Source organism: Sturnira hondurensis, unplaced genomic scaffold (assembly GCF_014824575.4).
Source record: "Sturnira hondurensis isolate 20B ecotype Veracruz unplaced genomic scaffold, ASM1482457v3 Scaffold0011378, whole genome shotgun sequence".
In the NCBI taxonomy this organism is placed as follows: domain Eukaryota; kingdom Metazoa; phylum Chordata; class Mammalia; order Chiroptera; family Phyllostomidae; genus Sturnira; species Sturnira hondurensis.
In genome coordinates, this window is record NW_028084009.1 from 8850666 (window position 1) to 8874445 (window position 23780).

The 23780-nt window shown below is 66.6% G+C and overlaps 2 protein-coding genes across 2 annotated transcripts; one reads left to right on the forward strand and one right to left on the reverse strand.

The window, feature by feature from the left end:
- The first annotated feature begins 822 nt into the window (after positions 1-822).
- FNDC11 (fibronectin type III domain containing 11) lies at positions 823-3324 on the forward strand. Its single transcript, XM_037059847.1, has 2 exons — positions 823-1028; positions 1952-3324. The coding sequence occupies exon 2, from the start codon at positions 1955-1957 to the stop codon at positions 2927-2929; it is 975 nt and encodes a 324-aa protein (XP_036915742.1). The 5' UTR covers positions 823-1028; positions 1952-1954; the 3' UTR covers positions 2930-3324.
- A 1885-nt stretch (positions 3325-5209) lies between these two features.
- On the reverse strand, positions 5210-18716 carry HELZ2 (helicase with zinc finger 2). The gene is made up of 20 exons (XM_037060083.1): positions 18630-18716; positions 16514-17680; positions 16140-16323; positions 15945-16052; positions 15137-15648; positions 14403-15044; positions 13065-13848; positions 12769-12844; positions 8911-12694; positions 8602-8732; positions 8378-8509; positions 8168-8302; positions 7939-8086; positions 7715-7831; positions 7451-7643; positions 7196-7330; positions 6881-7099; positions 6594-6750; positions 6349-6516; positions 5210-6275 (listed from the first exon to the last, which is right to left on the reverse strand). Exons 2-20 carry the CDS (start codon positions 17539-17541, stop codon positions 6151-6153), a joined length of 8778 nt encoding a protein of 2925 aa, XP_036915978.1. The 5' UTR covers positions 17542-17680; positions 18630-18716; the 3' UTR covers positions 5210-6150.
- Between the last annotated feature and the right edge of the window lie 5064 nt (positions 18717-23780).

Genomic DNA, 23780 nt, shown 5'->3' on the forward strand with positions numbered 1-23780 from the left:
AATTCCCCACAGGGTTCCACCACCGCCAAGAAGCCCCCTCAAGGCAGCGCTGCTCCCGCAAGACGTCGCAGGGCCGGTGCGCTCTCAGTTTGTTCCTCTCGCGGACCCGCCCGAGCGCGGGGCTTTCGGGCCACGGGCGGAGGGTGGCTCTCCAGTCGGTGGAAGGAAGAGAGCGATGCCCAGGGACAGTTCCTCGGAGCCGGGACCCAGCGCGGAGCCCGGGGCGAAGGCCTGGCTGAATCTGGCGGTTCCTCGTGTCGGGGCCCTGGGAGGACGTAGCACGCCCTGCGCCGTCTACTGGCAGACCCCCAAGGCCCCGACGGCGCGGAGTCGCCCCCGCAAGCCCGGAGCCTCCGCCGGTCCCCGACCCCACCCCAGGACCCCGAAGGACGTCACAAAGGCCGGCGATCCCCATGGCAACACGCTGGATGCCTCGGCGCGACGCCGGGCGCCCCCACTCTGCGCAGTGGAGCCGCAGGGCGCCGTGCTTTCGGGGCGGCGGGGCGAGAGGACGCGCGGAGTGGCTGGGTGAGGGCCAGGGGGCGGGGAGGGACGGGGAGGGGCGTCGGTGGGGTGGGTCTTAGGGGGTGGGTCTGCGGGCGAGGGGGCGCGGCGGGTGCAGTAGGCGGGGCCGCTGAGACGGCGGGCCTCAGGGTGCCTGGCAACCCGCCAAGGAGTTCAGTGCGAGCTTTTCTACCTGGGAGACTGTTGTGGACCCGAGACACCCCTGACACATGGCCAGATCCAGGGGAACGAGTTCCCTCCAGAGGCCAGAGTAGGACTTAGGGCCATAAGTCCTGGTGTCCTGGTCGGCGGGTGGCGCACCCCAGACACCCTTTCTGCTGTGCTAGGGCCTGGTCCGGTTGCTCGTTCCAGGGCCGTCAAAGGCTGACCTTTGGGGAGGGAGGCAGCGGCCTCCACATTACTCTGCCACCTAGCGGTGCTTTCTGAAGCTAGCCACTCTCTCTGTTGGGTCTTCCTGCGACGCATCCACCCTTGGGTTGCTGGGACACTCTGAGCTTTCCCAGGTGAAGTGGTGGGGCTCTGGGGACAGCTGGGACCTGGGACAGCAGCTGGGGAGGATGGCTCCTTCTCCAAGGAGCCCCAGCTTTCAGGGAGAGTCCTCATGGCCTTGTGGCCTGCCCAGTTGGGCCTGGGCCCCCAGCTGCTTCTGACAGTGGGGGGCGCTGACGCCCAGAACTGGGAGCTGGGGGTGCGTGGTGGCCCAGAAGAAGGTCAGGTTCCGGGGTCTGTGGCCAGCCTCCAACCCAACACCGAGGGCGAGCCACAAAGGGTTGGACCCTCTGGCTCCCCACCTGTAAGAAGCCTTGGGGGTGCCCCTGGCGTCGGGGAGCTCCAGGCCACAGCAGGGCTCGGTGATGGGGACTGGCACAGCTCTTCCTTGGGGCTGAGGCCTGGGGCCACCCTGCCTCCCCGGCGGGCCTGGTCTCCAACTGTACAGGCTTGGGGTGAGCCTAGCCCTCTGCTCTGTGCGGGCTGTGAGGTGTGGGGGGCCTAGGGGTAGTAGTGACCCCACAAGGACCCCGGGGCTGCTCAGGCAGGGTTGCACTGAGGTTCAGCTTCCCCCATTTCAGACAAGGACCTGAGCTCTTTCCCAGACCACACAGCTGGTCAGCGGCGGGGGTTTCTGCCCAGGTCGTCCTGGCCCCAGAGCCCAGCCTTGGTCTCAGTCCTGCCCTGGGTCTCCATACCAACCATCAGTAGTCTTTGCCCTGAATGACTGCTTTTACTGGCTCTGCAGCCTGCCCACCCCAAGAGGTGCTCCCCACGAGGGCCCCGGGAAGGACCAGGGGCCCAGTCTGGGGGCCAGAGGGACTGAAGCCACCTGCACACACAGACACTGCCCCCAGGAGCCCCGGGTGGGGGGCGGTGGACGGTAGAGGCCCGCCTGGCTGTCCCCTCACACCCTGTCCCCCGCCCCTCCCTGCAGGTGATGGCCTTCCAGGTGACAGGCCCGGACAAGGCACAGCTGAACCGTCCACAGCCCTTCCTGGACCAGGAGGAGGCGGAGGAGGCGGAGGAGGGGCAGCTGCTGGAGCCGGAGGCTTGGAGGACCTACACGGCCCGCCGCAACGCCCTGCGAGAGTTCCTCACCTGCGACCTGAGCCCCCACCTGCTGAGGCGCCACCACGCCCGCACGGAGCTGCTGCGGAAGTGCTCCTACCACGTCGAGATCCTGCCCAAGCACCTGGCCCTGGGCGACCAGAACCCGCTGGTGCTGCCCAGCACGGTCTTCCAGCTCATCGACCCCTGGAAGTTCCAGCGCATGAAGAAGGTGGGCACCGCGCAGACCAAGATCCAGCTGCTGCTGCTTGGAGACCTGCTGGAGCAGCTGGACCAGGGCCGCGCAGAGCTGGACGCCCTGCTGGAGTCGCCGGACCCGCGGCCCTTCCTGGCGGGCTGGGCCCTGGTGGAGCAGCGGCGGGCAGACCTGTCGGCGGTCATGGACAGCTTCCTGGCCTTGATGGTGCCGGGGCGTCTGCACATCAAGCACCGCCTGGTGTCCGACGTCGGCGCCACCAAGATCCCGCACATCCGGCTCATGCTCAGCACCAAGATGCCGGTCATGTTCAACCGCAAAGAGTCGGTGGCCCACCAGGACTGGGTGGCCCTGCGCTGGTTCGTCACCGTCCAGCCGGCGGTGCCAGAGCAGTTCGAGCTGCGCTTCCAGCTGCTGGACCCACGGACGCAGCAGGAGCACCTGCAGCGCGGACTCATCCCCGTGGCCGCCTGCAGCTTCGAGGTCCACAACCTGCTGCCCAACCGCGTGTACAAGTTCACCGTCAAGAGGGCGGAGAGCTACACGCTGGTGTATGAGCCCTGGCAGGACAGCCTCACCCTGCAGACCAGGCCGCGGACCCCCGAAGGGCCCGTCCCTGGCCGGCTGGGCAGGCCGGGCCGCCCCTGACCACAGCTTCCGAGAGATGATTTTTAGTCTTTAGCCGCTAATAAAGAGGAGTAGAAACACACAGTTGAAGAAGCAAACCTACTTAACGTCCCAGGGGCAGCCGCAGCTGCAGGCACGCGTCCCCTAGCTCAGCCCGCCCCAGGCCCCGCGGCTTCTCCGGGGTGGCCCAGGCTGGATCTCCCGGGACACCGCACCCCTGGAGTGAGAAGCCTCAGCCCTGGCATCTGGGTGCCACCACCAGTGACGACAGCAGCTCCCAGGGTCTCTGCCTCTTCAGCCTCTCCCCGTCCCCGTCCCCAGCTCTGTGGCCTCAGCAAGGCACTGGCTGTCCCCCCAGGGAGCGCACAGCCCTAGGTCCTGTCTGGTCAGACCCCGCAGGCAGGCAGGCCCCTGCACTCTCGGCCCCAGCTTCATCTGGATCGGTGCCTGAGGCCCAAAGGACATTTTCTTTTAAAGTCTTTATTTATTTATTTTTAGAGAAGGGAAGGGGGGGAGAAGGAAGGAGAGAAACATCAGTGTGTGCTTACCTCTCGAATGCCCCCAGCTGGGAACCTGGCCTGCAACCCAGGCCTGTGCCCTGACTGGGAATCGAACCAGTGACCCTTTGGTTCGCTGGCTGACCCTCAGTCCACTGAGCCACACCAGCCAGGGCTAGACATTTTCTTTCCAAAATGGCAATAAAAGTCTTTTCTCCAAATGAAGCTGAAGTTCATCAGCACCCCCATCCTGAGGTGGGTAGGGGTCCCAGGCAAGGAGGCATCCCAGGGACACAGGCCGGGAGCTCCTGTTTGGGGGCGGCACTCCCCCCAACTCCTGGTGTCCAGCTCTTGTGGGTGGCGGCCCCCTGGATGTTGCCTTGATAGTCTGTCCTTGCCCTGTGGTGTGGTCATGTGACCCTGGGGCACCCGGCAGCTTCCCTCTGGGTGCACACACTCACTTCTGGATGAAGGTGGTCACATCCAGCCCCAGGGGGGCCGCACTGTGTGCCCTGGCTGTGGCAGAGGACATCAGGACCTCCAAGAACCGTGTGGCATGGGACTGGTGGTCAGAAACAGGGAGCCCCTCTCCCACTGACAGAGAAGTGGTTTGGTGGAGGGGTCCCCGACTCTGCCGGCAAGGCCCCAGCACCCTCCCCCCAGCTGTGGACAGGACCCTCTGAGGCAGGTGGGGATTCAGCCAGGTGGGGTTCCCCCAGCCACTCCAGCCCCTGGCCATCCATGTGCTGGCCATACCACTCCAGGGTCAAACCAGATTCTCCCGCTGTGGCCGGAGTGGCTATGGGGCACTGTCCTGATGTCAGCGTGGCTCCTGCACTTCAGACACAGGGTTGGGGGGCAGGGGCCAGGGATTGAGGTCACAGCAGTCCGAGAGAAGGGCTGCCGCCGTGGGGTCCACCCCGGAGGTGTACGCGGGCACCTCAGCAGGGGCTTCCTGGTCCCGGTATCTCCAGCTGGTGGCCTGGTCTCCTGTCCTCACCCAGACTGGCGGCCACCCAAAGGCCGCAGGCCCTGTTCTGCCAGCAGCTCCCCAGTGACCTCTGGGTGCAGCTCTCAAGGCCATAACAGTGGTCTGTGCCCAGCCGGTCCGGCTGTCCTGCCGCTCTGGGCTGCCCTCTGCGTGGAGCTGCCTTCCTGCCCTCTGCACCCCCAAGTCCAGCCAGGCTTCCCCGCAGCACCTTGGGGCCCCGACGCCCCCTCCCTGGGAAGCCCTCCCTGGCCCCAGGCTGATGGGGCCTCAGCTCCCTGACTGGAGGGGCCGTGGCTGGGGCAGCACAACCCTTGTGTAGGTGGGGCCCCCAGCTCCCTGGAGACCTCAGTGAACACGCAAGACCCAGAGGCCGAGGACCCCTTTCCCTGTGAGGTCTCTTTCCGTGACCTCCCAGCGGCCATGCCTTCCTCTGTGCAGCCCGGCCCAGAGGTGGCGTCGGGGCACAGGGGTTTCAACCACACATACACGTGAGCAGCCCAGGTCGGCACATGTAGTGCCCAAGGTCAGCAAAGGGACCTGTTGGCAGCCTTGGGGACTTTGGATTTAGACTTTGGGTCCAGACCCGCCTAAGGTCAGAGTTCAGAGCGCTGGGCAGGCCTGTGCACCTGCACAGAGCCCGTGCTGACAGCCTCTCCTCCCAGCCGACCTTGCAGCTTCCTCTGTCCGGGCAGTTGGCCCTCATCCGGGGGCCACGTCCTCGGCTGCAGCCTCGGCCTCAGAAGCCATTTGCAGCCCAAAGCAAGAGGAAGGGCCCCTTCTGAGGCCCCAGACAGACCTGATGACACCCAGAGGTGACAGAGCAGAGCAGCCTTTATAATAAAATTAATGTGCAATCATATAAGATACAAAATTGGAATGTAGAGATTTGATTTGTACAAAACTTCAGCATCGGACATACATAAACACACCTTCGGTCCCGCCCCTGGTGAGGAGCCGGGCCTCCCTGGTGTAAAGAACAGTTCAGTGTCCCCTAGCCTCTGGGGACAGTAGGAAATTGCACTGAGACCCAGGGGCCTGCAGGTCGAGGGTGGGGGGCAAGGGGACCCAGGGCATGGGCTGAGGACCCTGTCCGCACAGAATAGAAACTGGGTTTGATTTCTCTCTTTTTTCCCTTCTTTCTTTTTCTTTCTTTTTTAGATTCTATTTATCCATTTTTAGAGAGAAGGGAAGGGATGGAAAGAGGGAGAGAAACATCAATGTGTGGTCGCCTCTCATATGCCTACCACCAGGGACCCGGCCTACAACGCAGGCGTGTGCCCTGACTGGGAATCGAACCAGCAACTCCTTGATCCTCAGGCCCGCACTTAATCCACTGAGCTACACCAACCAGGGCTGGTTTCTTTAAAAACAGAAAATAAAGCTGAACCCCACGGCCAGTGCCTGGTGGGGGCGGTTGGATAGCAACAAATGCCGGAGAGCTGGGGGCTCCTTCCGGACCCCAACCCCCCCAGGAACACGGCCTGCCCCTGAGCTGGCCCCTGTCCCCATGGTGGCAGCGAACGCAGGTCAGCAGGAAGGTGGGGACCGGCCCTTCCCCTTTCCCCCAAGTTCACGCTGCCCACCAGGGACAGCCAAGACCCCAGAAGGGGGGTACTGTCACGGCCAAAGTGGGTATGGGGGGACGGCAGTGACCACAGAAGGCACGTGCGGTTCCGCTGAGCGGGGCTGAGGCAGCGGGAGGTGGAGGCGCCATCCCCGAGGCTCAAGGGTGTTGGGCAGCAGAGGCGGGTCTCTCAGGATGACACGGCCCACCTCCTCCGGACCCGCACCTGGCCGACGGGCACCAGGCAGCCCTGGGCCTCACAGAAGTCCACGAGCCGGCGCCACAGGGGGCAGCACCGCAGGAGGAGGTGGTCTCCTGCGAGAGGGGGACGGTCAGCACTGCCCCGAGTGCGGGCGGGCAGCCCTCCCCCCACCCCCGTCGCACTCACCAACGATGCAGAGCCCCTCCTGGGCCCGGGTGATGGCCACGTTCACCTGGTTGGGGTCCACGACGAAGCCCAGGAACCTCTTCAGCCAGCTCTTCGTCGGCCGCAGGTCCAGGTCACTCTCCGGGCAGGAGCGCACAGTGCTCACCAGCACATAGCGCCACTCGCTCCCTGGGGGCGGGCGCACGGTGAGGCCCACCCTCCCAACCCGGCCGGGGGCCCCACCCAGTGCCAGCCCGCAGCCTCACCCTGGCTCTTGGTGATGGAGCAGACGGTCAGCCCGGTGACGCCCCTCTGCCCCAGGCACTTGCTGATCTCCGCGGCCTGTGCATTGTAGGGCGTGAGAATGGCGATGTCCTTGGGGTCCACTGTCCCGTCCAGGGTCAGCTGCTTGGCGATGCGAACCTGAGGGGTGGGGGGGAGCCAGTGACACTGGCCCCGGGGCCTCCCTCACCTGGTGCCACTTGCTCCCTCAGTGACTCCACCGCCTCGTCCAGGAAGCCCTCCAGGACCAGAGGCACTGCTGGACACTCACCACCTCCGCCACCTCCTGCAGGTTGGCCTTGGAGTTCTCGTTCCCTTCATCTGTGGACACCAGCAGGCTCTGCTCGTGGCCCTGCATGTGGCCAAAGATGACCGGGCAGCTCTCCCTGTCCACGTGGCCCAGGACGCTGGGCGGTCGCCGCAGGCCCTGCCAGGTCTTCAGCTTCTGCTGGTAGAACTCCATGGAGGGGAAGGCACAGATGTCCTCGTGCTGCGGGAAGAGTGTGAGCCAGGAACAGGTCCCAGGAGGGGACCGGGTGGGTGAGGAGGTGGGGAGCGGCTGGAGGCGGGAGGCGGGCCGGCTCACCATGCGGTACTGCGTGTCCAGCATGTGGGCGTCCCTGTAGTACCTCTCGAAGAGAGACCTGTCCAGCCCCAGGCTCTGCATGTGCTCATTCTTGACCACAGGCCGCAGCTGCTTGTGGTCCCCGAGGAGAACCACCTGGAGGGACAGGTAGGTGTGGCCCTTCACGCGCCCCTGGACTCCAGGGGCTGGCCCCCCACCAGCCCGCCCCCCGCCCGCATCGGCAATGCCTCAGGCACCCAGCCCACACCGCCTCACCTTCTCGGCCCCTGGGAACCTCACCAGGGGGATGAGGGTCTCGGGCTCCGTGGCCATGCCCGCCTCGTCCACCAGGACCTGCCGGACGTTGAGGCCCTTGAGGCTGGCCGCGGCGGCGCAGGAGCAGGTGCACAGCACCACCCTGTGCCGGCCCAGCTCGTGCTTCCGCGCCTTCGTGAGGACCTTCTTGTACCTGCGTGGGGAGGCCAACCGTCACCTGGGGACCCCCATGCTGGGAGGCCGCGCCGGGCTCTGGCCACTTACGAAGCAAGGTCCTCCTCGGAGAAAATCTCCCCTCTCTGCAGCCTAGCGTCGAAAGCCTTGATCTCCTGAGCGCAGGGGTTGGTGGGCGCCCGGATCAGGTGGTGCAGGGTGATGCTCCTGTGGGGGGACCTCGGTGAAGCCCCAGGCTGCCCATGGGCTCGCAGAAGGACCATCCCACAGCCCCCCCCAAACAGACAGACAGACAGACGGCTGACAGGCTGCACCTGAGGGTTGGGTTGGGCCTCCCCTCCCGAGGGGTCTTCCTGAACAGGCCTCTGCTGCTCACACCGGGCACCGGGAACTCGGTGGCCTCCGCCTGCTCCCCATACACGCGGAGGGGCTTCAGCTCCGCCTTCCTGCTCAGCAGCAGGCCTGCAGGTCAGCGGGGTGTGAGTGGCTGTCCTCCGGGCCCGGCCCTCCCCGGCCCTCCCCCACCTGGCCGGCCCAGCGCACCTGCCACGACATCCACCGACTTGTTGGAGGGGCCACAGTATAAGATGCAGGAGGGGCTGCCGGAGGGCGGCAGCTCCTCATTTAACTTGTGAAACCAGAACACGATGTGGAAGCCCACCACTGTCTTCCCCGTGCCTGTGGGCAGAGACCAGGTAAGCAGAGCCCCCCACCGCCTGCCTGGGCCCCCCAGGCCCCCCATGTGGACCCCACCTGGTGGGCCCTGGATGACGGTGAACTGTTTCTTCAGAGCCTCTCGGACGGCTGTGTTCTGGCTGGGGTTCAGTTTGCGATGGCCTCCGGGCAGGTCGAAGGCCTGCAGCTCCAGGAACCTGCTGGGGATCCCTGGGAAGGGGCCGGGCTTCCCTGAGCTCTGGTTCAGGGCAGGCCGGGGCCACAGGCCGGGGCTCAGGGAAGCTAGAGGGCCCTCCACCTACCTCTGCGGAGGGCCTGCTGGCCAGCAGGGTGGCGGGAAGGATGGCGGGGCAGGGGGATGGGGTGGCCCAGGGCGATGTTGATAACCAGCTGGGACGCATCCTTCAGCTCACGCACGGCTTCTTCCTTGCGGCTGGGGGCATGTGCGGGCAGAGGTGGACACTGGAACTCCCACAGGACCCTCCTGGGACGGACCGCTGCCCCACCACCACCCCCTCCAGGAAGAGGGAGCTCAGGGAGTTTCGGCCCTCCCCATCCGCCAGCCTCGCCCTGGCCTCCGGCCCCACCCCTGCCCCGCAGAAGCGACTCACATGTCGGGCAGCTGCTTGGGCAGCACCTCAATGGTGAACGCGGTGCCGGGTCTCAGCACCTCTTCTGGAACCTTCTCCATGGCCATGTGGTGGACGAAGAATCGCACCTGCTTGGTGAACTCTCGCCGGTCGGCCGGACCGTCTTTATTTAGGTCCAAGTTCTCTGTCAGCCCATGGGCCACCCAGGTGTAGGTGTCAGGGTCGATGCTCAGGACCGGGCCCAGGCTGCTGGGCCCAAGGGGCGGGGCAGCCCGGGGCAGCTGGCCCGGGCTGGCTTCTGGGCGCGGGTCCCAGGCGGCTACAGGCGCAGCCCGAAGGCCCTCGAGCCGGATGCAGAGGTAGCAATGGTCAAAGTCCACGTCGATGCTGTGCTCGCGGAGGAAGGCGGCGTCCAGGCGGAAGCTGCCGTGGAGTGGCCCCTGCCCCGTGCGTGCCGGGTCCCAGGCCACGCGCACCTGCTGCAGCGTGATGGCCTCGCTCTCGCCCACAGCACTGGTGGCCGACTCCAGGGAGCAGAAGGGCTGCCACACGCGGCAGTAGTCCTCCACGTGGCTGAAGCTGTCCTGCCCGGCCTGGGGCGCCTGGCCCGAGAAGCAGTCGCCCGGCCGTTCCACGTGCTCCAGGCACAGGCTGAGGCCGGGCGCCACAGTCCACAGCTGCAGGGCGGGCGCCAGGATCCCCCGGTGCAGCGCTGCACTGAGCTGCACCTGCAGCGTGTCCCCACTGCCCAGCTCCCGGGCCACCTCCACAAAGAGCTTGCAGGCGCTTCGGGACACCTTCCCCAGCTCCCGCTGCGGCGCCTTGGCGGCACCCTGCTCTCGCACGAGTGCAGCCGCCTCGGGCCACCGCTGCTCCTCCACCAGGGCCAGCAGCTTCTGCCACAGGGCGGCGTCCACGGGCCAGGTGTGCGGGTCCAGCAGGGCGCCGGGCAGGGGAGGGCACGGCCCGTTCTCCAGCACCGAGTAGATGCGGCGTCGCCACTGGAGCCGCAGGCCCGGCCGGCTCTCCAGGGCTCTCGGGTGCTCGGCCAGCTGCAGGCAGCGGTAGAAAACGGGGCAGGGGTCAGGCAGCGTCTCTGGGTTGGCTGGGAAGAACAGCCTGAAGCAGCGGGCCCCCGGCTCCACGTCCACCACGAAGCCCAGCTTCTGCCGCGGCTGGGCCTTGAGCTGCGTGGCCAGGTGCAGGCTGCAGGCCCGGCGCTGGAAGCTCTGGGCCCGCCCGTGCTGGCGGCTAAAGTCCTGGCAGAGCCTGTCGATGTCCCTGGCGGAGTAGGAGGAGCCCCCGTGGCCCAAGGCCAGCAGCATCTGCCGCTGCAGGACCACGTCCAGGTACCTGCGGATAGGCGAGCTGGCCCAGGTGTACCACTCCACCTGCAGTGAGTAGTGGCCGGCCGGCTGCTGCTCCCCCTGGCTGGAGCGAACAAAGGCGGAGCGGCCCAGGACCTTGCGGAAGTCCAGGCGCACGGCAGCCAGCGAGGGGTGCATGTCATCCGTGGTGAGCAGGTCCACCAGCAGGTCGGCGTCCTGGGCCTGGGCCGCGTGCTGCACGAGCCTCCACAGGGAGGCCAGCAGGTGCAGCTGCGTGTTGGGGGGCACACGGCCACGCAGGTGCTGTCTCAGGTGGAGCGACAGGGGCACCAACTCCGAGTGCCTCTCGCTCACCGTGTCCAGCTGGTGGCTGCTGGGTGTGGGCTGCCACCGCAACGGCGTGACCGTGCGGGTGTGCTCACTGCCCACCAGGAACTCGGCCACCAGGCTGTTGAACTGCACCATGTACTCCTTGACCATGGCGTGGGCCACGCGGAAGCCCAGCACGCTGTCCTCGTCCAGCTGCTCGTAAGGACAGGCAGCCTGCAGGCGGTGCCGGCGCAGCACCCGGGCGAAGTAGCACGCGGCCGCGACGCAGGCGTCCACGGAGTCCAGGCGGGCGGGCAGCTGCAGGCCGGCCCCGGGCTGCCCCCGGATCACCCGCTCTGCCTCCTCGTAGGACAGCTGGCAGTCGGAGCGGACCACGGAGGGGGCGAAGCGGGGGCTCCTGAGCCGGTTGCTGCCCTTCTCGAAGACGAGGAAGAGCGAGATGGCGAAGCGGTCCTGGCCGGGGAGGAGGCTGAGCACCTCGTGGCAGAGGCCGGCCGGCAGGATGGGTGTGGGCTCCCGGTTGGGGGCGTAGATTGTGATGCCCTGTTGGCGGGCCTCCACATCCAGTGCCCCGTCCCTGGGCACGAAGCTGGCCACGTCGGCGATGTGCACGCCCACCTCGTACCTGGGGCCCAGGTCCCGCACACTGAGGGCGTCGTCCAGGTTGCCGGCGCCCTGAGGGTCCACGGTGAAGGTCAGGAAGCTGCGGCAGTCGTCCCGGGTGCCGGGCGCCCGGCTGAGCTCCTCGCGGTACTTCTGCAGCGCCTTGGAGACGGAGGCCGGGTCCGGCGAGGGCTCTCGGAGGCCGTACTCCAGGTCCAGGACGCGGAGGCCCTGCTCCCAGGTGGTGGCCTCGGGCAGCACCTCCAGCACGATGCCCAGCGGGTAGTAGAAGCGCTCCCGCCAGACCACGATGCGCACCCAGAAGAGCCGGCGGCGGCTGGCCTGGGCCGAGAGCTGCTCGTACCCCACCCTCTGCACGCTGCCCTTCTGGAGGCGGTATACCGGCACCCGCAGCGGGTCCTTCAGATTGGCCACGAAGATCTTGGTCACCGCGCCATCGATGGGGGTCATGAGGCGCGGGTCCCACTCGTCCATGCGGCACACGAACAGCAGCTCGTGGCGCCGCCTCTTCAGCACGCCCAGCACTCGGCCCTGCGGCCGCCCCTGAGGGGTCCGGTCGCCGCCGATGACCTTGACCAGCACCTCGTCCCCACTGAAGGCCATGCCACAGTGCAGGCGGCCCCGCAGCTGGATGGGGCCGGGCCCCGGGGTGTCCAGCGGCACAGCTGTCGCCCGCTCGAAGGTCTCAGGCACGAAGGTGCACCTGTGGTGCAGCCGGGGCTCCACGCGCAGCAGCTTCCGCAGCACGTCCGGCGGCAGGTTCACGTACTGCCGGGCCTGCTGTGGGGACGCCGGCCTGGCCACCGTGTCCAGCAGCCCGTCCTCCCGCACCGTCACCATCACCTTCCGGCTCTCATCCAACAGCTCCTGCAGGACCGAGTCGTCGGCGTTGAGCTCCCCGTCCAAAGACCAGAAGTCAGACTCGGAGTCCTCGGGCTCGTCGGTGTCCTCACTGTCTGTGGCCGCAGCCCCTGCCACCACGCTGGCCGAGCTCCCTGGGGACGCTACATCCCCCACAGCTGGGCACCCTCCTGACCCAGACCCTGCAGCTGTGTCCCCAGCCTCTGCCTCCTGTGCGGCCCCCACTGAGGTGCTGGCTGGGAAGGCATCGCCCTCGGCTGCAGGCTGTGTGGCGGGGGCCGTGGCTGCCCTCTCCTCTGGGGCAGTGTCCCCAGACACCACTGCCCTGGCTCCCTCGGCCGGTGGGGCAACCGGCCGCCGGTGGCTGGCCCAGCGCTGCCTCTGTGCCACGGCCTGCTCGATGTGCCCCAGGGACAGGTCCTCGGGGAAGACGCTGCGGTGCTCTGCGCACTGGCGGAGGAAGCTCTTCCACAGCTTGCTGCAGGCCCCGAAGGAGCAGAGGGCCACGGCGTCGCCCACGGCCACCACCTGCGACTGGGCGCGGGTCATGATGGTGTTGAGCACCCGGGGGTCCGTGAAGAACTCCAGGGCGGGGACGCCCGGGCTCTGCAGGCTCTGGAGGCTGTGCACAGTGCTCAGCACCACCGCCCGGAACTCCCGGCCTGCGGGCAGGACAGCGGTCACACTGGGCCGGGCCAGGGAGGGTGGACCCCGTCCCCCCACCCCGATCACACACCTGGCAGGATCTCAAAGCTGCCCACGGACACCTGGCCCAGGTTCCTCCTCCTCAGCTCCTGCCTCAGCGCGCTCACCTGGACAGACAGGGCCACATGGGCAGGGCCCGCAGGGTGCAGGGCAGGCCCCCGACAGCTACACCCAGCGGTGGCATCGCACACAGGGTTCACACCCAACACACCCCAGGGAAAGGCGCTCCTTGGCCGCTCGTACAGAAGGGGAAACTGAGGCTGGGAGACCGGGAGGGTGGCTGAGTGCAGTGGGCAGTGGGTGGAGCCGGCCTGCAGCGGGGCCTACCTGGGCGCCGTGGGACACGACGCAGATGCGCCTCTGCTCCAGGGGGCCCCAGCAGTGGGGCCAGGTGTCACACAGCTGCTGCACCTGCTCGACCACCTGCGCGACCTCGGCCGTGTTGAGCCAGGAGGTCAGAGACAGGTCGCGCTCCGGGTCACCTGCCACGTGGCAGAACAGGAGCGGGTAGAGCCGGGGGTGGCGCGGGACCCTGCCGCGGGCGTGGATGGGGGTGCCCTTGGCCAGGTAGAAGTGCCGCGAGACGAAGGTGATGATGGCCTCCGTGGAGCGGTAGTTCTCGTGGAAGATGAGGCGGCTGCGCTGGGCGGTCTCGTGCGTCTGCTGCTGGTAGAACTGGAACAGGCGGTACAGCAGCGTGTGGCCTGCCGCCTGCGCCCGGGACACGCTGAAGAGCCGGGGCGTGACCTGCATGTGGTCCCCGGCCAGCACCACGCGGGTGCCGGGCAGGGCGTAGCGCAGGGGGGTGAGCGCCTCACACTCCAGCATCTGGGCGGCCTCGTCAAGCAGGATGTGCGAGAAGAAGCCGGCGGGCACCTTGAGCTCCCGGGCCTGAGAGGTGGTGGCCACCACGATGCGGTGGCGCTCCAGCTCGGCACGCGTGGGCGGGCGGAAGGCCCGGCGGTCCTCGGTCAGGCAGCAGTACCGCAGAGTGACGGCGTCCGTCTGGCTCGGCGGCCGGTCGGTGTACATCACCCGCAGCGGCGTGGCCTCGGGGTGGCCACTTGTCACGTAGTTGTGGAAGTGTTCCTGGATGTAGATGTCAGCCGCGCTGAGGGGCAGAGGGCATGTGGGACCTTGATGACCGTCTGTTACAGCACCTACGGTGTGCCGGGTCCCACCTGGAGGCCAGGACTTCCGGCCAGGCAGATGGGCCCAAGCCTACCCAGGCCAAGCCTGAGGCTGTGCCTCTCTGAAAACAAAAGCGGAGCCTTGCCCCGGGAGGTGCCAGAGGGCTGTGCCACGCCCTGCCCACGACCCCACACCCAACTGCAGACTCTGACACCCGGCACACCCGGCCCGGCCCCAAGTGCAGATGTCGCCTGCGACTTTCAGCCAGGACCTGGGCGTCTGCCGGGGAGAGTCCCCAGGATCAGACCTACTGAGTCACCGAGGCGGGGGGCACAAGGCAGCTCAGCCCAGGCTCCACCCTGCCCGTGGCCCAGCACGTCCATTCCAGAACGAACCTTGCATGCAGGCTTCCAGGGAAGCTGGCACCCAGCCGGCGGCCCAGGGCCCAGGCCTCTGTCTGGTGGGATGGCACCACCTCCACAGCCCCTGCCCAGCCCAGGCAGCAGGGCCCGCACACGGCGGCTCCAGACTCACCTGTTGGTGTGGGTGCAGATGAGCACCTTGGCATGGGGCTGTCGGATGACCTCCAGGGAGGCCATGGCCAGTGTGTAGGTCTTGCCCGTGCCAAAGGGGCCATAGATGAGCAGAGGGGCGACAGGCCGCACGTCCCCGGGGCTGCCACCGGCGATGAACTCGACAGCCAGCCGCTGTTTGCGGTTGCCGTGCAGGGCGGGCAGGCTGGGCCGCGGGCGGGGCAGAGTGCAGGCCCCCAGGTCAGGCACCACCAGGCGCTCCTCCGGCAGCGCGTCCACCGCCTCATGCCAGAGGCGGAAAGTCAGCGGGTCGACCTGGAACTGCACCTCCAGCGTGGGACTGGCCTCGGCGTGTAGTCCCAGGGCTGCACAACAGTGGGCCGGCAGCAGCAGCCACCGCACCTGCTCCGAGCCAGCCCGGGTCTCCAGCTGCACCTCGAACACCGTGTTGTCAGGTGCGGGCACTGGGGCCACCAGTGCTGTGCTGACTGCCCGGGCCAGCAGGAAGCCCTGGTCCGTGTCTGGTGCCAGGGAGGTGGGGATGGGGACCTCAGCATAGAGGGCTCCCAGGGGTGGGAAGAGCATGCCCAGGGCTGGCGTCTCCAGGGACATCTTCAGGGACACAGGGCACCGGAGGTTCAGCCTGGTGGGAAGGACTCGGGTTAGGTGACCACCACCAGGTCCTGCGTGCGGCCAGCCCCCCCGTGTGGCCATCTGCCCACCGGCCCCACGCACTTAGCCACCAGCTGCTGCCGAGCAGCCTCTTCCTCGTGGAGAAACTGGTGCATCCTCTCTCGGTAGTTAGAGCAGGACAGGGGCCCCGGGGCCGGGCCGCCGCGGTGGAACTCCAGAGCCAGCTCAGGCACCTTGTACTTGGCCATGAGGGCAGCGTGCTCCGCCGGGCGCTCCACGCCAGGGACCACGTGGCGGTTGCCAGTGTGCCAGCGCTCCAGCTCTTCGTGGGGGCTGGGGGCCGGGGTCGCCCCTGGGCGCTGCTGCTGGCCCAGCTGCAGCTGCAGCCTCCGCAGCAGAGCTGGCCTGCGGCCAAAGTCGAACACCACCCACTGCTCGAAGGTGCCGAAGGAGGCGGTCTGCACTCGTACTCCCACCCGGAACTCGGCAGGGCTGTCCGGCACGCAGAAACGCTCTCCCTGCGCATACACCTGGCCTGGCGGCAGGCAGGGGGCCTCCAGCGAGAAGTCAGCTCCCAGCTCCTGCTTGAGCAGGGCCACGTGTTTCAGGGGCTCCTGCGGAGAAGCTGGTCGGTGAGGTGGCCCAGGCTGACACGGACCCCTCCCGGAGCCCCAGCCGTCTTGGCCTCCCTGCAAGGTAGGGTCCTGGGGCTGCCCAGGGGGACCCTGTGGAGGCTGAGTGAGGAGGAGGAGGAGGCAGCACTGGGTCCTGAACTCATGGCGGTAACCAGCCCAGCCCCTTGCTCCCTGCCAGACTCCCCACAGCACCACCCCATGGGGCCCAGGCCGGGGACAGTGCGAGAGGCTGCGGCCCAGACTCCTGCCGACGCAGGGCTACGCAGACTGCTCACCTCAGAGCGGACAACAAACGTCCAGCAGTGCTGCATTTTCTTCTCCTGGGCCCGATGCACCAGGGGCTGGTGGCAGGTGACAGTCACGCCATCGACGGTCTCGGCCAGCTGTGTGAGGGAGCCAGGGGGTCAGCAGGCTGGCCCTGGCCCTGGGCCGCCCCGGCCTGCCCCGGCCCCCTCAGAGACCCCGCTCACCACCAGGATCTCCTCGCTGCTGCTCCGGTACTCGGCCAGCAGCCTCTCGCGGTAGGGCATCAGCCCCTCCTGAAAGGCCGCCTGCTCCCGCTGCTGCGCCATCCTCGCCCGCCGCCGCCACTCCTGCAGCTCTCCCTCCGAATGCGCCTTGGTGCAGACGGCCCCGAACTCGCAGAGACTGGGCCTGGGGGGCAGGGGGCGGCAGCCGCTGGGGTGAGGCCTTGCAGCCAGGCAGCACCAGCCCCTCGGCGGACCTCCCTTGCCCACCCCAGGCAGACAGGGTGCCAGCTAGTCCCACAGAGGGAACGCGGAGCCCCGGTGCTGGCAGAAGGCAGACCGCCCCCTCCCCGAGCCCTACGCGCGCCGGCCCCCACCTGGGGCAGAGCTCGAAGGTGGAGAGCCCCGCCGGGGGGCTGCGGTGCTCCCAGACCACGGTCTGGTCCAGGGCCACCATCCTCATGTGCTCTGGGGAGGAGCAGTGGTTCTCGAAGGCCTCCTGGGAGTGGCAGGTGACCAGACAGGCGCTGCAGTACAGCTGGGCCTCAGGGGTCCTGCCGCGGGGGGCCGGGGGCGCCAGCAGGTCGGGCCGCCGCAGCCCGTGTAGCCGCTCGGCCTCCCACACGGCCATCTCCACCGCACTGTGGGCGAACTGGCAGCGGGACGCCCCGTGCCGGCACGGCAGCCCGCCCTCCACGTACAAGCAGTAGGCCAGAAGCCGGCGGCTCTGGGGCCGTGGCCGCACCTCCAACACCTGCCACTTGCGGTGGCCCTCGGAGCTCACATGGGCCAGGACCGAGGGGCAGGGGCCGTGCCTGGGGCAGCGCCCCTCGGGGTCCAGGGGGCAGAGGCGTGGGGGGCGGTGCCGGAAGCAGTGGCAGCAGAGCAGCTGGAATCGGCCACCAAACTCCTCGAGGATGGTGGCCGCCGGGCTGCCCGGCGCATGCTGGGCCCCGCCGCCCTGCACCGCGGCCTTCAGCCACAGCCGGTGAACGTTGTGCTCGCGCTCAAAGGTCCAGACCAGCGCCTCCTCATGGCTTCGGGCAAAGGTGCACTGGTTCCGGTGCCGCCCACAGCCGAGCCCACGGGTGTAGTAGCGGCAGACCTGGTACCTCGCTGGCCGTGGAAAGGTGGGCCTGCGGCCCACCTTGCGCCAGACCCTGTTCTTGGGGGCTTGTTTGAAGCGGGCCAGCAGGACCTCCTGGGAGCAGCCATGCTCCAGCTGATGCAGGAGGTAGGTGCTCTCGTCCAGGCGCTGGGTGCAGCGGGGGCAGCCCAGGCACAGGTCCAGCTGGGCGTACAGCTTGGCCAGCAGGGGGTCTTTGGTGGCCATGGAGCTGGGGGGCAAAGAGCCGGGCTCCAGGGACACCATCTCGGATGCTGGCCTGGCCCTGCGGTGCAGCATTCAGGACTCGGGCTCTGCTGGTCCTCTGGGGCCGAAGCAGCCAAGTGCAAGGTTAGATCACCCCTGCCTGCAGGTGGGGGCTCAGATGTGGGGCCTCTCCCTCAGCAAACAGCCAAGGAAACGTAGCAGGCGGAGAATTCTGGCCATGGGACAGAAGTAGAGGGCTGTTAGGTCCAAGAGGGCTGGCCCACTCACCTCGACCCAGCCCAGACCCCTCCCTTTCTGAAGGGTCTCTGGGCCCTGCTCAGAAGGAGCCAGCTAGCTGTGACTGGAGTGAGGGGGAGTTGCCCCAGCAATAGGAACCCTGGAGGCCCAAGGAATTATCAGCTGCACCCCGCCCCCTCCTGGGCCCTTGCACCCACGGTCCTAGAGGTCCCATCTCCTGGCTGATCTGGAGGCGCTGCACCCTTGCCTCCTGAAGGGACAGCTGGCTCTGGAACGGTGCCCCCCACGCCTGTCTGCAGGGGACCGTGTCATCCCCTGGGGCAGTGTGGGAGGCGGGGAGGACCCAGCACTGGGCAGGGGCTGGAGGCGGCAGGCCGGCCCTCTGCCTCAGCTCCAGGGGGACCTGGGGTTTCCCCAGGGGGAGCCCTAAATCAGAGAAGGGAACAGGCTCCTAGCAACACTGCTGCTTCCTCCGAAGGGAACTTCGAGGGGAAACTCAGGCGACACAAAGATGAGGTTTGGAAGGAAGTGACTGGAGGTCAGCGCGGAGTCAAGCGCCCGCCGGCTCCGAAGTGGAAACTTGAGTCCCTCCCCCGCCCCCCAGAGGGGCCGGTGGAGACCCGGGGCGGATTTTCAGAAACAGGAGCAGCGGGTCGGGCGGAGCCAAAGCGTTGGGACCTTGTGGTCCAGCGGTCACCTGGTCGCCCCCCGCCCCCACCCCCCCGCCCGGCACCCGCGAGGAAGCTGCGCCGCTGCCCGCGGGGGTCCCGGCTGAGTCCCCATCCCCGCGGCTGCCTCGGGGTGCCCGGGCCAGGGCCCAGGCCGCCCAGCCCCGCCGCCCCCGCCCGGGTCCCAGCAGCCCGCCCCCCGCACCGCGCGCAGGGCGCCGCCTCCGCGGGGAGACCCCGCATCCCCGCACTTACCTCCTATCTGGCCGCGCCCGCCGCGCGATCACTTTCGATTCTGCCCCCGGGTGACTCAAACCTCTGACGCCCGAGCGCGGAAATTACCTCACTGCCCCCGCCCCGCCCCCACCCCGCCCCCCTGGAGCCGCCCCGCCCGCGGCCGCCCCGCCCGCCCCCCAGGGCCCGGGATTCGAACCCGCGCCCCGAAGCAGGCACACCGGGAGTCGGCGCCTGGCGGGAGGGGGCGCCGCGCTGGCCGCGACTGGTGGTTGAGTGCCCGAGGGAAGGGCGCGATCGGAGCCGGGGGCGGCCCCCGCCGGACAGCCCCACCCCCTGGGAGGCACCGGCCACTCTGGGCACCCCCGGGGGACCTGCCCTCCTACCTGGGAGGCTCCTGCTTCGGGAAATTCTTCCTACCTGGGGAGGGAGGCCCTGAGGCTGTGTATAAGCCTCCGACACTGGTACGGAGTCTGGGCGGAGAGCCACTCCCCCCGCCCCCCCACTCTGCGCGGCCGGGAGAGCAGCGCAGCCCCCAGCAGCCCAGGTGTATTTGATGCCCAACCCCCCAGCCTCCCGCCCGGGCTTTCCTGTGCACCGGCCACCCTCACCCACTTGAGAAGGCCTCAGGCCCTGGCCACTGGCAAGGGCTCAGCGTCCGGCTGGTGGCAAAGCACCAGCCCCCACTCCTACACACAGGACCCCAGGGAGCCCCTCCAGAGACTCACATTGTCACACAGCCCAGCCCCTTGAACTCTGAACAGGACGACCTGTGTGACCAGTGGAAGTGGACTCCACACTCTGCAGCCTCCCAACCCTGTGGGTGCCGGCCCCACAGGCCACAGACCTGAGGCCTCCCGCCTCGAGCCCGCCCTGGCGGTGAATGCCTGTGAGGGGGCTGCAGGCAGCACCCCTCGGACAACCCTGGACTGCACCCTCGTGGAAGAGCCTGAGCCGGCCCCCGCCAGGCCTCCCCGAACCTGAGATCACGAATGTCGATTGTTGTTTTAAGCCACCAGGCCTGGGGAGATTTCTCCCACAGCCCTGGGTAACGGGGACAGCGAGACATCCCTCGAAGAAGGAAACCTGCACCCGCCCAAGGTCGGCTTCCTGTTGGGAAGGACAAAATGGAAGCTTCCCAGTGAGCCCAGGAGTTGTGTGGGGACACAGCACTCACAGTCAGACCAGCGGCCTCCGCACCCACAGCCACTGAACCAAACAGAGGAAAACACTGTGTAAATAAATACCAGCAGCAACGAAAGAGCCAGGGGTAGGAACGACAAGAAACGCAAGAAGGCCAGAATGTTCCTGAGACGCACAGCGGAGCCCCGGGGAGGAGGGATGGAGACCCTTCGCCCTGGACCAGGAACGCACTTCACATGGAGATGGCAATTTTAGGGGATGGTGTATTTTGCGGTCAATGTGCAGTTTCTGCCCAAATTTTTGAGGGGGAAATAAGGGTGCATATGATACATGGGTAGTACTAACTCTGTGTCTGTATAACTCTGTATACCGTAAAACAAAAGATTTTTCTTTTCCTGAAAGTTTGGGCCAAAGACATGGGTGTGCATTATACACAGCAAACATGGCATCCGCGATTTATTCCAGGAAGGCATTTTCATAGAAATCGGGGGGGGAAGACACCCTAAAATCTGTCTTGAACTACCAAAGACCCCAAATAGTAGTCAGAGGTTCGGAAGGAGGAGGAGCCAAGCTTGAGGCTTCCCGCTCCCTGGGCGGCTGTTACAGATGTTACGGTCCTAGGGACCCTGCGGTGCGCCCGCCTGGCCGGAGAAGCCAGACGTAAACTGCACATCCGCAGTCAACCAGTTTCCCACTGCGCGCCACGAGCGCACGACGGGGGGCGGGGTCCTCCGTCCATGGCGGCGGGGGAAGGAAAACAGGACCCCCGCTTCCCGTCTAGCCCCACTCCCAAACCGACTCCAGACGGAATCGAGGCTGGAGTGTGAGACCCCACACGGTCACACTCCTGGAAGCCACCAGGGAGCAAGACCCTTGGGGCTGGTCCCGGGGAAGAGCTCCAGGATCCCACTCGGGTAGCACCTCGATGCCAACGCGATCAAGGGGTGGGGCCACGTCCGAGGGCCAGGAAGACCGGCGGTAACCTGCCAGGTGGGCAGCCTCCAAACCCTGCATCTCCGATGCAGCCAGCAGCCAGCCTGGAGACAGGACTCATGCCGCTCAGTAACGAAGGGAAACAAATAATTCCACTTCAAAACGGCAGTTCCCTGAAGACGACACACAGGAAGCTGACAGGTGCAGGGAAGGATGCTGAAGGCCACTCATCCTCAGGGAAATGCAAATAAACAGGACAAGGAGCCTTGATCGGGGTGGCTCAGGGGGCGGGGTGTCGTCTCACAAAACAAGGCCACCAGGTCAATTCCTGGTCTCGGTACAGGCCTGGGTTTTGGGTTCGGTCCTCAGTCAGGGAGCGTGGGAGAGGCAACTGATCGATGTTTCTCTCTCACATGGATGTTTCTTTTCCTCTCTTCCTCCCTTCCTTCCCTCCCCCTCTAAAAATAGACAAATGAAATCTTTAAAAAGAACACCCACAATGAGATATCGCTTCACACCGGTCAGAATGGCTGTCGTCAAAAAAACACAAACAGCCAGGGCTGGTGAGGACATGGAGGACAGGAAGCCTCGTGCCCTGTCGGCGGGAACGCAGACTGGGGCGGCCATGGTGGAAAGCGGTGTGGAGGGTCCTCGGAAAAATCAAAAATGAAACCGACCCAGCGATTCCGCTCCTGAGTGTTTACCCTCATGGAATTACAGCAGGATCTCTGAGCCACCCACAGCACCATGTCACTGCAGTGCCCTTCACAGGAGCCGGGGTGCCGAGGCCACCCGAAGGCCACCAGATAAACAAGCAGACAGGGAGCCACACCCACACACACTGGATGCTCGCTGGGTCACGAGAAGGAAGGGAAGCCTGCTGTTTACACGGTGCGGGTGGGCCTGGGTGGGCTGGGTGAGGCCCCTCAGACGGAACAGCCACTGCGTGAGGTCACTTCCACTCGGAACCAGCTGATGGGACAGGGAGGCCCCGGGCAGCAGAGGCAGCAGCGGCTGGGGAGCGGGGTGCTATTTCGGGACGTAACCTATAACGAGGAGAGCCTGTGGACCGCACGGGAAGGGGCCCCAACAATCCCGTGTTGAGGACTTCAGACTCACTGAGGGACTAGACCCCAGGACAGGGATGGCAGCCAGCTCAGGGGCACCAGGGTGACAGCATCAACCCCTGTGTTGCGCACACCGACTTTAAACGCTGTTGCGTGACAGTCAGGTACGTGTCAGCCAGTGGAATCTAACAGAGGAGACCTGCCTCTCCCATGACTGAAACGACTCGGCGTGGGGACGGGACGAGTGAGGTCCTGGGGCAGACCCAAGCCTCGGGGCAGGGAGGCAGAGGGGGATGTCCAAAGACAGATGCACAGCAGCCTCTCACGTGAGGACAGATGGCGCTTCGGGTCCCTGGGAAGAGGCAGGTCACTCCACAGACCCTGTTAGAACAGCTTTGTTCTAACGACTCTGTCCTGGAGTTGGATGGGGGTCTTGAACCAAACACACAGCAGAGGGGTCTCCCCCCGACACCACACACCGAACGAGCCAGCAGGCCAAACAAAGATGGAAACAGAAAACGAAATCGGCTACAGATGGGTGGGAGCCATACCAGGCGTGGGTTGTGTTTGTGGGCCGTCTCGGGGGTGGGGGCCTCGCTGAGGGGCCCCCTCCAAAGGCCCCCTTGCCGCAGGCTCCGCCGTACTCACCTCCCCGTGCTCGGTCCAGACTGCGGGCTGGCAGGCGAGAATCTCTCCTGCTGAGCACGGCCACACCTCGGAAACGGAAAGGTGCGATGGGTCACAGCGCTTCCTCTTCTCGAGGGCTGTGGTCGAACATCTGCCGGCAGCAGAGGCTCCGGCACCGCCACGGAGGAGCACAGCGAGCGAGTGCGGGGGTGGGGGCCTCACGCTCCACCCCACGTCCCCAGGCCAGGTGCTCAGTCACCAGGCCACGCTTTTAGGGAAGCGAAAGTCAGCCCCACAGGACGTTGCCCACCTCTCTGACCAGCAAAGATCAGAGTCAGATACCTCCTGTGTGGACAGGCGGCCCGGGTCGGAACTGCCAGGGCACAGACCCGCGCCCTGAGGCCCCGTGTGGGGAGGCATCCCAAGTGTCCTGCAGTGAGATTTTCACCAAGACGACCCATGAAAGGAGAGCATCCAAGTGCACAGCAGTGCCCCTGGGGCTAGAAAAGAAAAAGATGGAGTTCGCAACGAAAGCACAAGACTAGACTCAGGCGCAGGAACCAGAAGTAAACGGTGTGGCAGGGACTCGAGGAAACGGACCTGCTCCCTCCCCGTTGATGTGTTTGGTTTCCGTTGAGACTCTCCCCGTTCCCACAGGTATGGGGCATGGGCGGGGCCCCACGTCACCCACAAACCCAGTGGTGTTTGCACAGTGACTGTCCTTTGGCGGAGTGATCGCCCCTCCCCTCCTGGCCTCCGACCCCTGGCCCAGGTGTTGGTGTTGCCGATGGTGGGCCTGCAGCAGGATCCATCCCCAAAACTCCAGGCATACCCAGCCACCCTCCCCTGCCTTCAAACGTCAGGCAGGCAGGCCCGCACCCTTTGCCCACCCCCTGCTCTCCCGTGCCTCGGACCCCATTAAATGACACCTCTCCTTCCCCGGGCTCAGGCCCCCGGCCCCTCCTCATGCGCTACCTCCGACCACCTGCAGGTTCTGCCAGCCCCAGACCAGGCCGGTCCAGGACCCAGGCGCCCAGCAAAGCCCGGGTTCCTGCGCGGCCCCGTGGCTGGGTCCCTTCATCCCCCGCTTGGTTCACAGTGGTCCTTCCAGGGCTGCTCACCCACGTGAGTCAGTGCAGAGGGGGCACTGTGGGGCCAACACAGTTACGATCCACACAGAATATTCTCGGCATCCGGAAGCATCTCCCCAGGACGCCTCCTCGTCACGAAGGAAGATGGTGAGTTCCTGGTGGAGACACCGAGGACTCTCCCTCCCTGGCCCGAGGCTGCTCAGGGCAGCCAGGACAGGTAGACCGGCCAGGCCCAGGCCCGCTGAGGGCACAGTGCCCCTGGGCGCTTCCAGGCCAAAATGCAAAACCGCTCAGCCTGACCTCTGGGAAAT

What these genes read in the sequence shown, in the direction of transcription:
- FNDC11 (XM_037059847.1), top strand. Translation starts at nt 1,955, where the DNA reads ATGGCCTTCCAGGTGACAGGCCCGGACAAGGCACAGCTGAACCGTCCA.
- HELZ2 (XM_037060083.1), bottom strand. Translation starts at nt 17,541, where the DNA reads ATGCTGCACCGCAGGGCCAGGCCAGCATCCGAGATGGTGTCCCTGGAG. An exon ending in CGTTTGTTGTCCGCTCTGAG is followed by an intron (nt 15,649 to 15,944) that starts GTGAGCAGTCTG and finishes GCTTCTCCGCAG; the next exon opens with GAGCCCCTGAAACACGTGGC. An exon ending in CTCCATCACCAAGAGCCAGG is followed by an intron (nt 6,517 to 6,593) that starts GTGAGGCTGCGG and finishes GCCCGCCCCCAG; the next exon opens with GGAGCGAGTGGCGCTATGTG.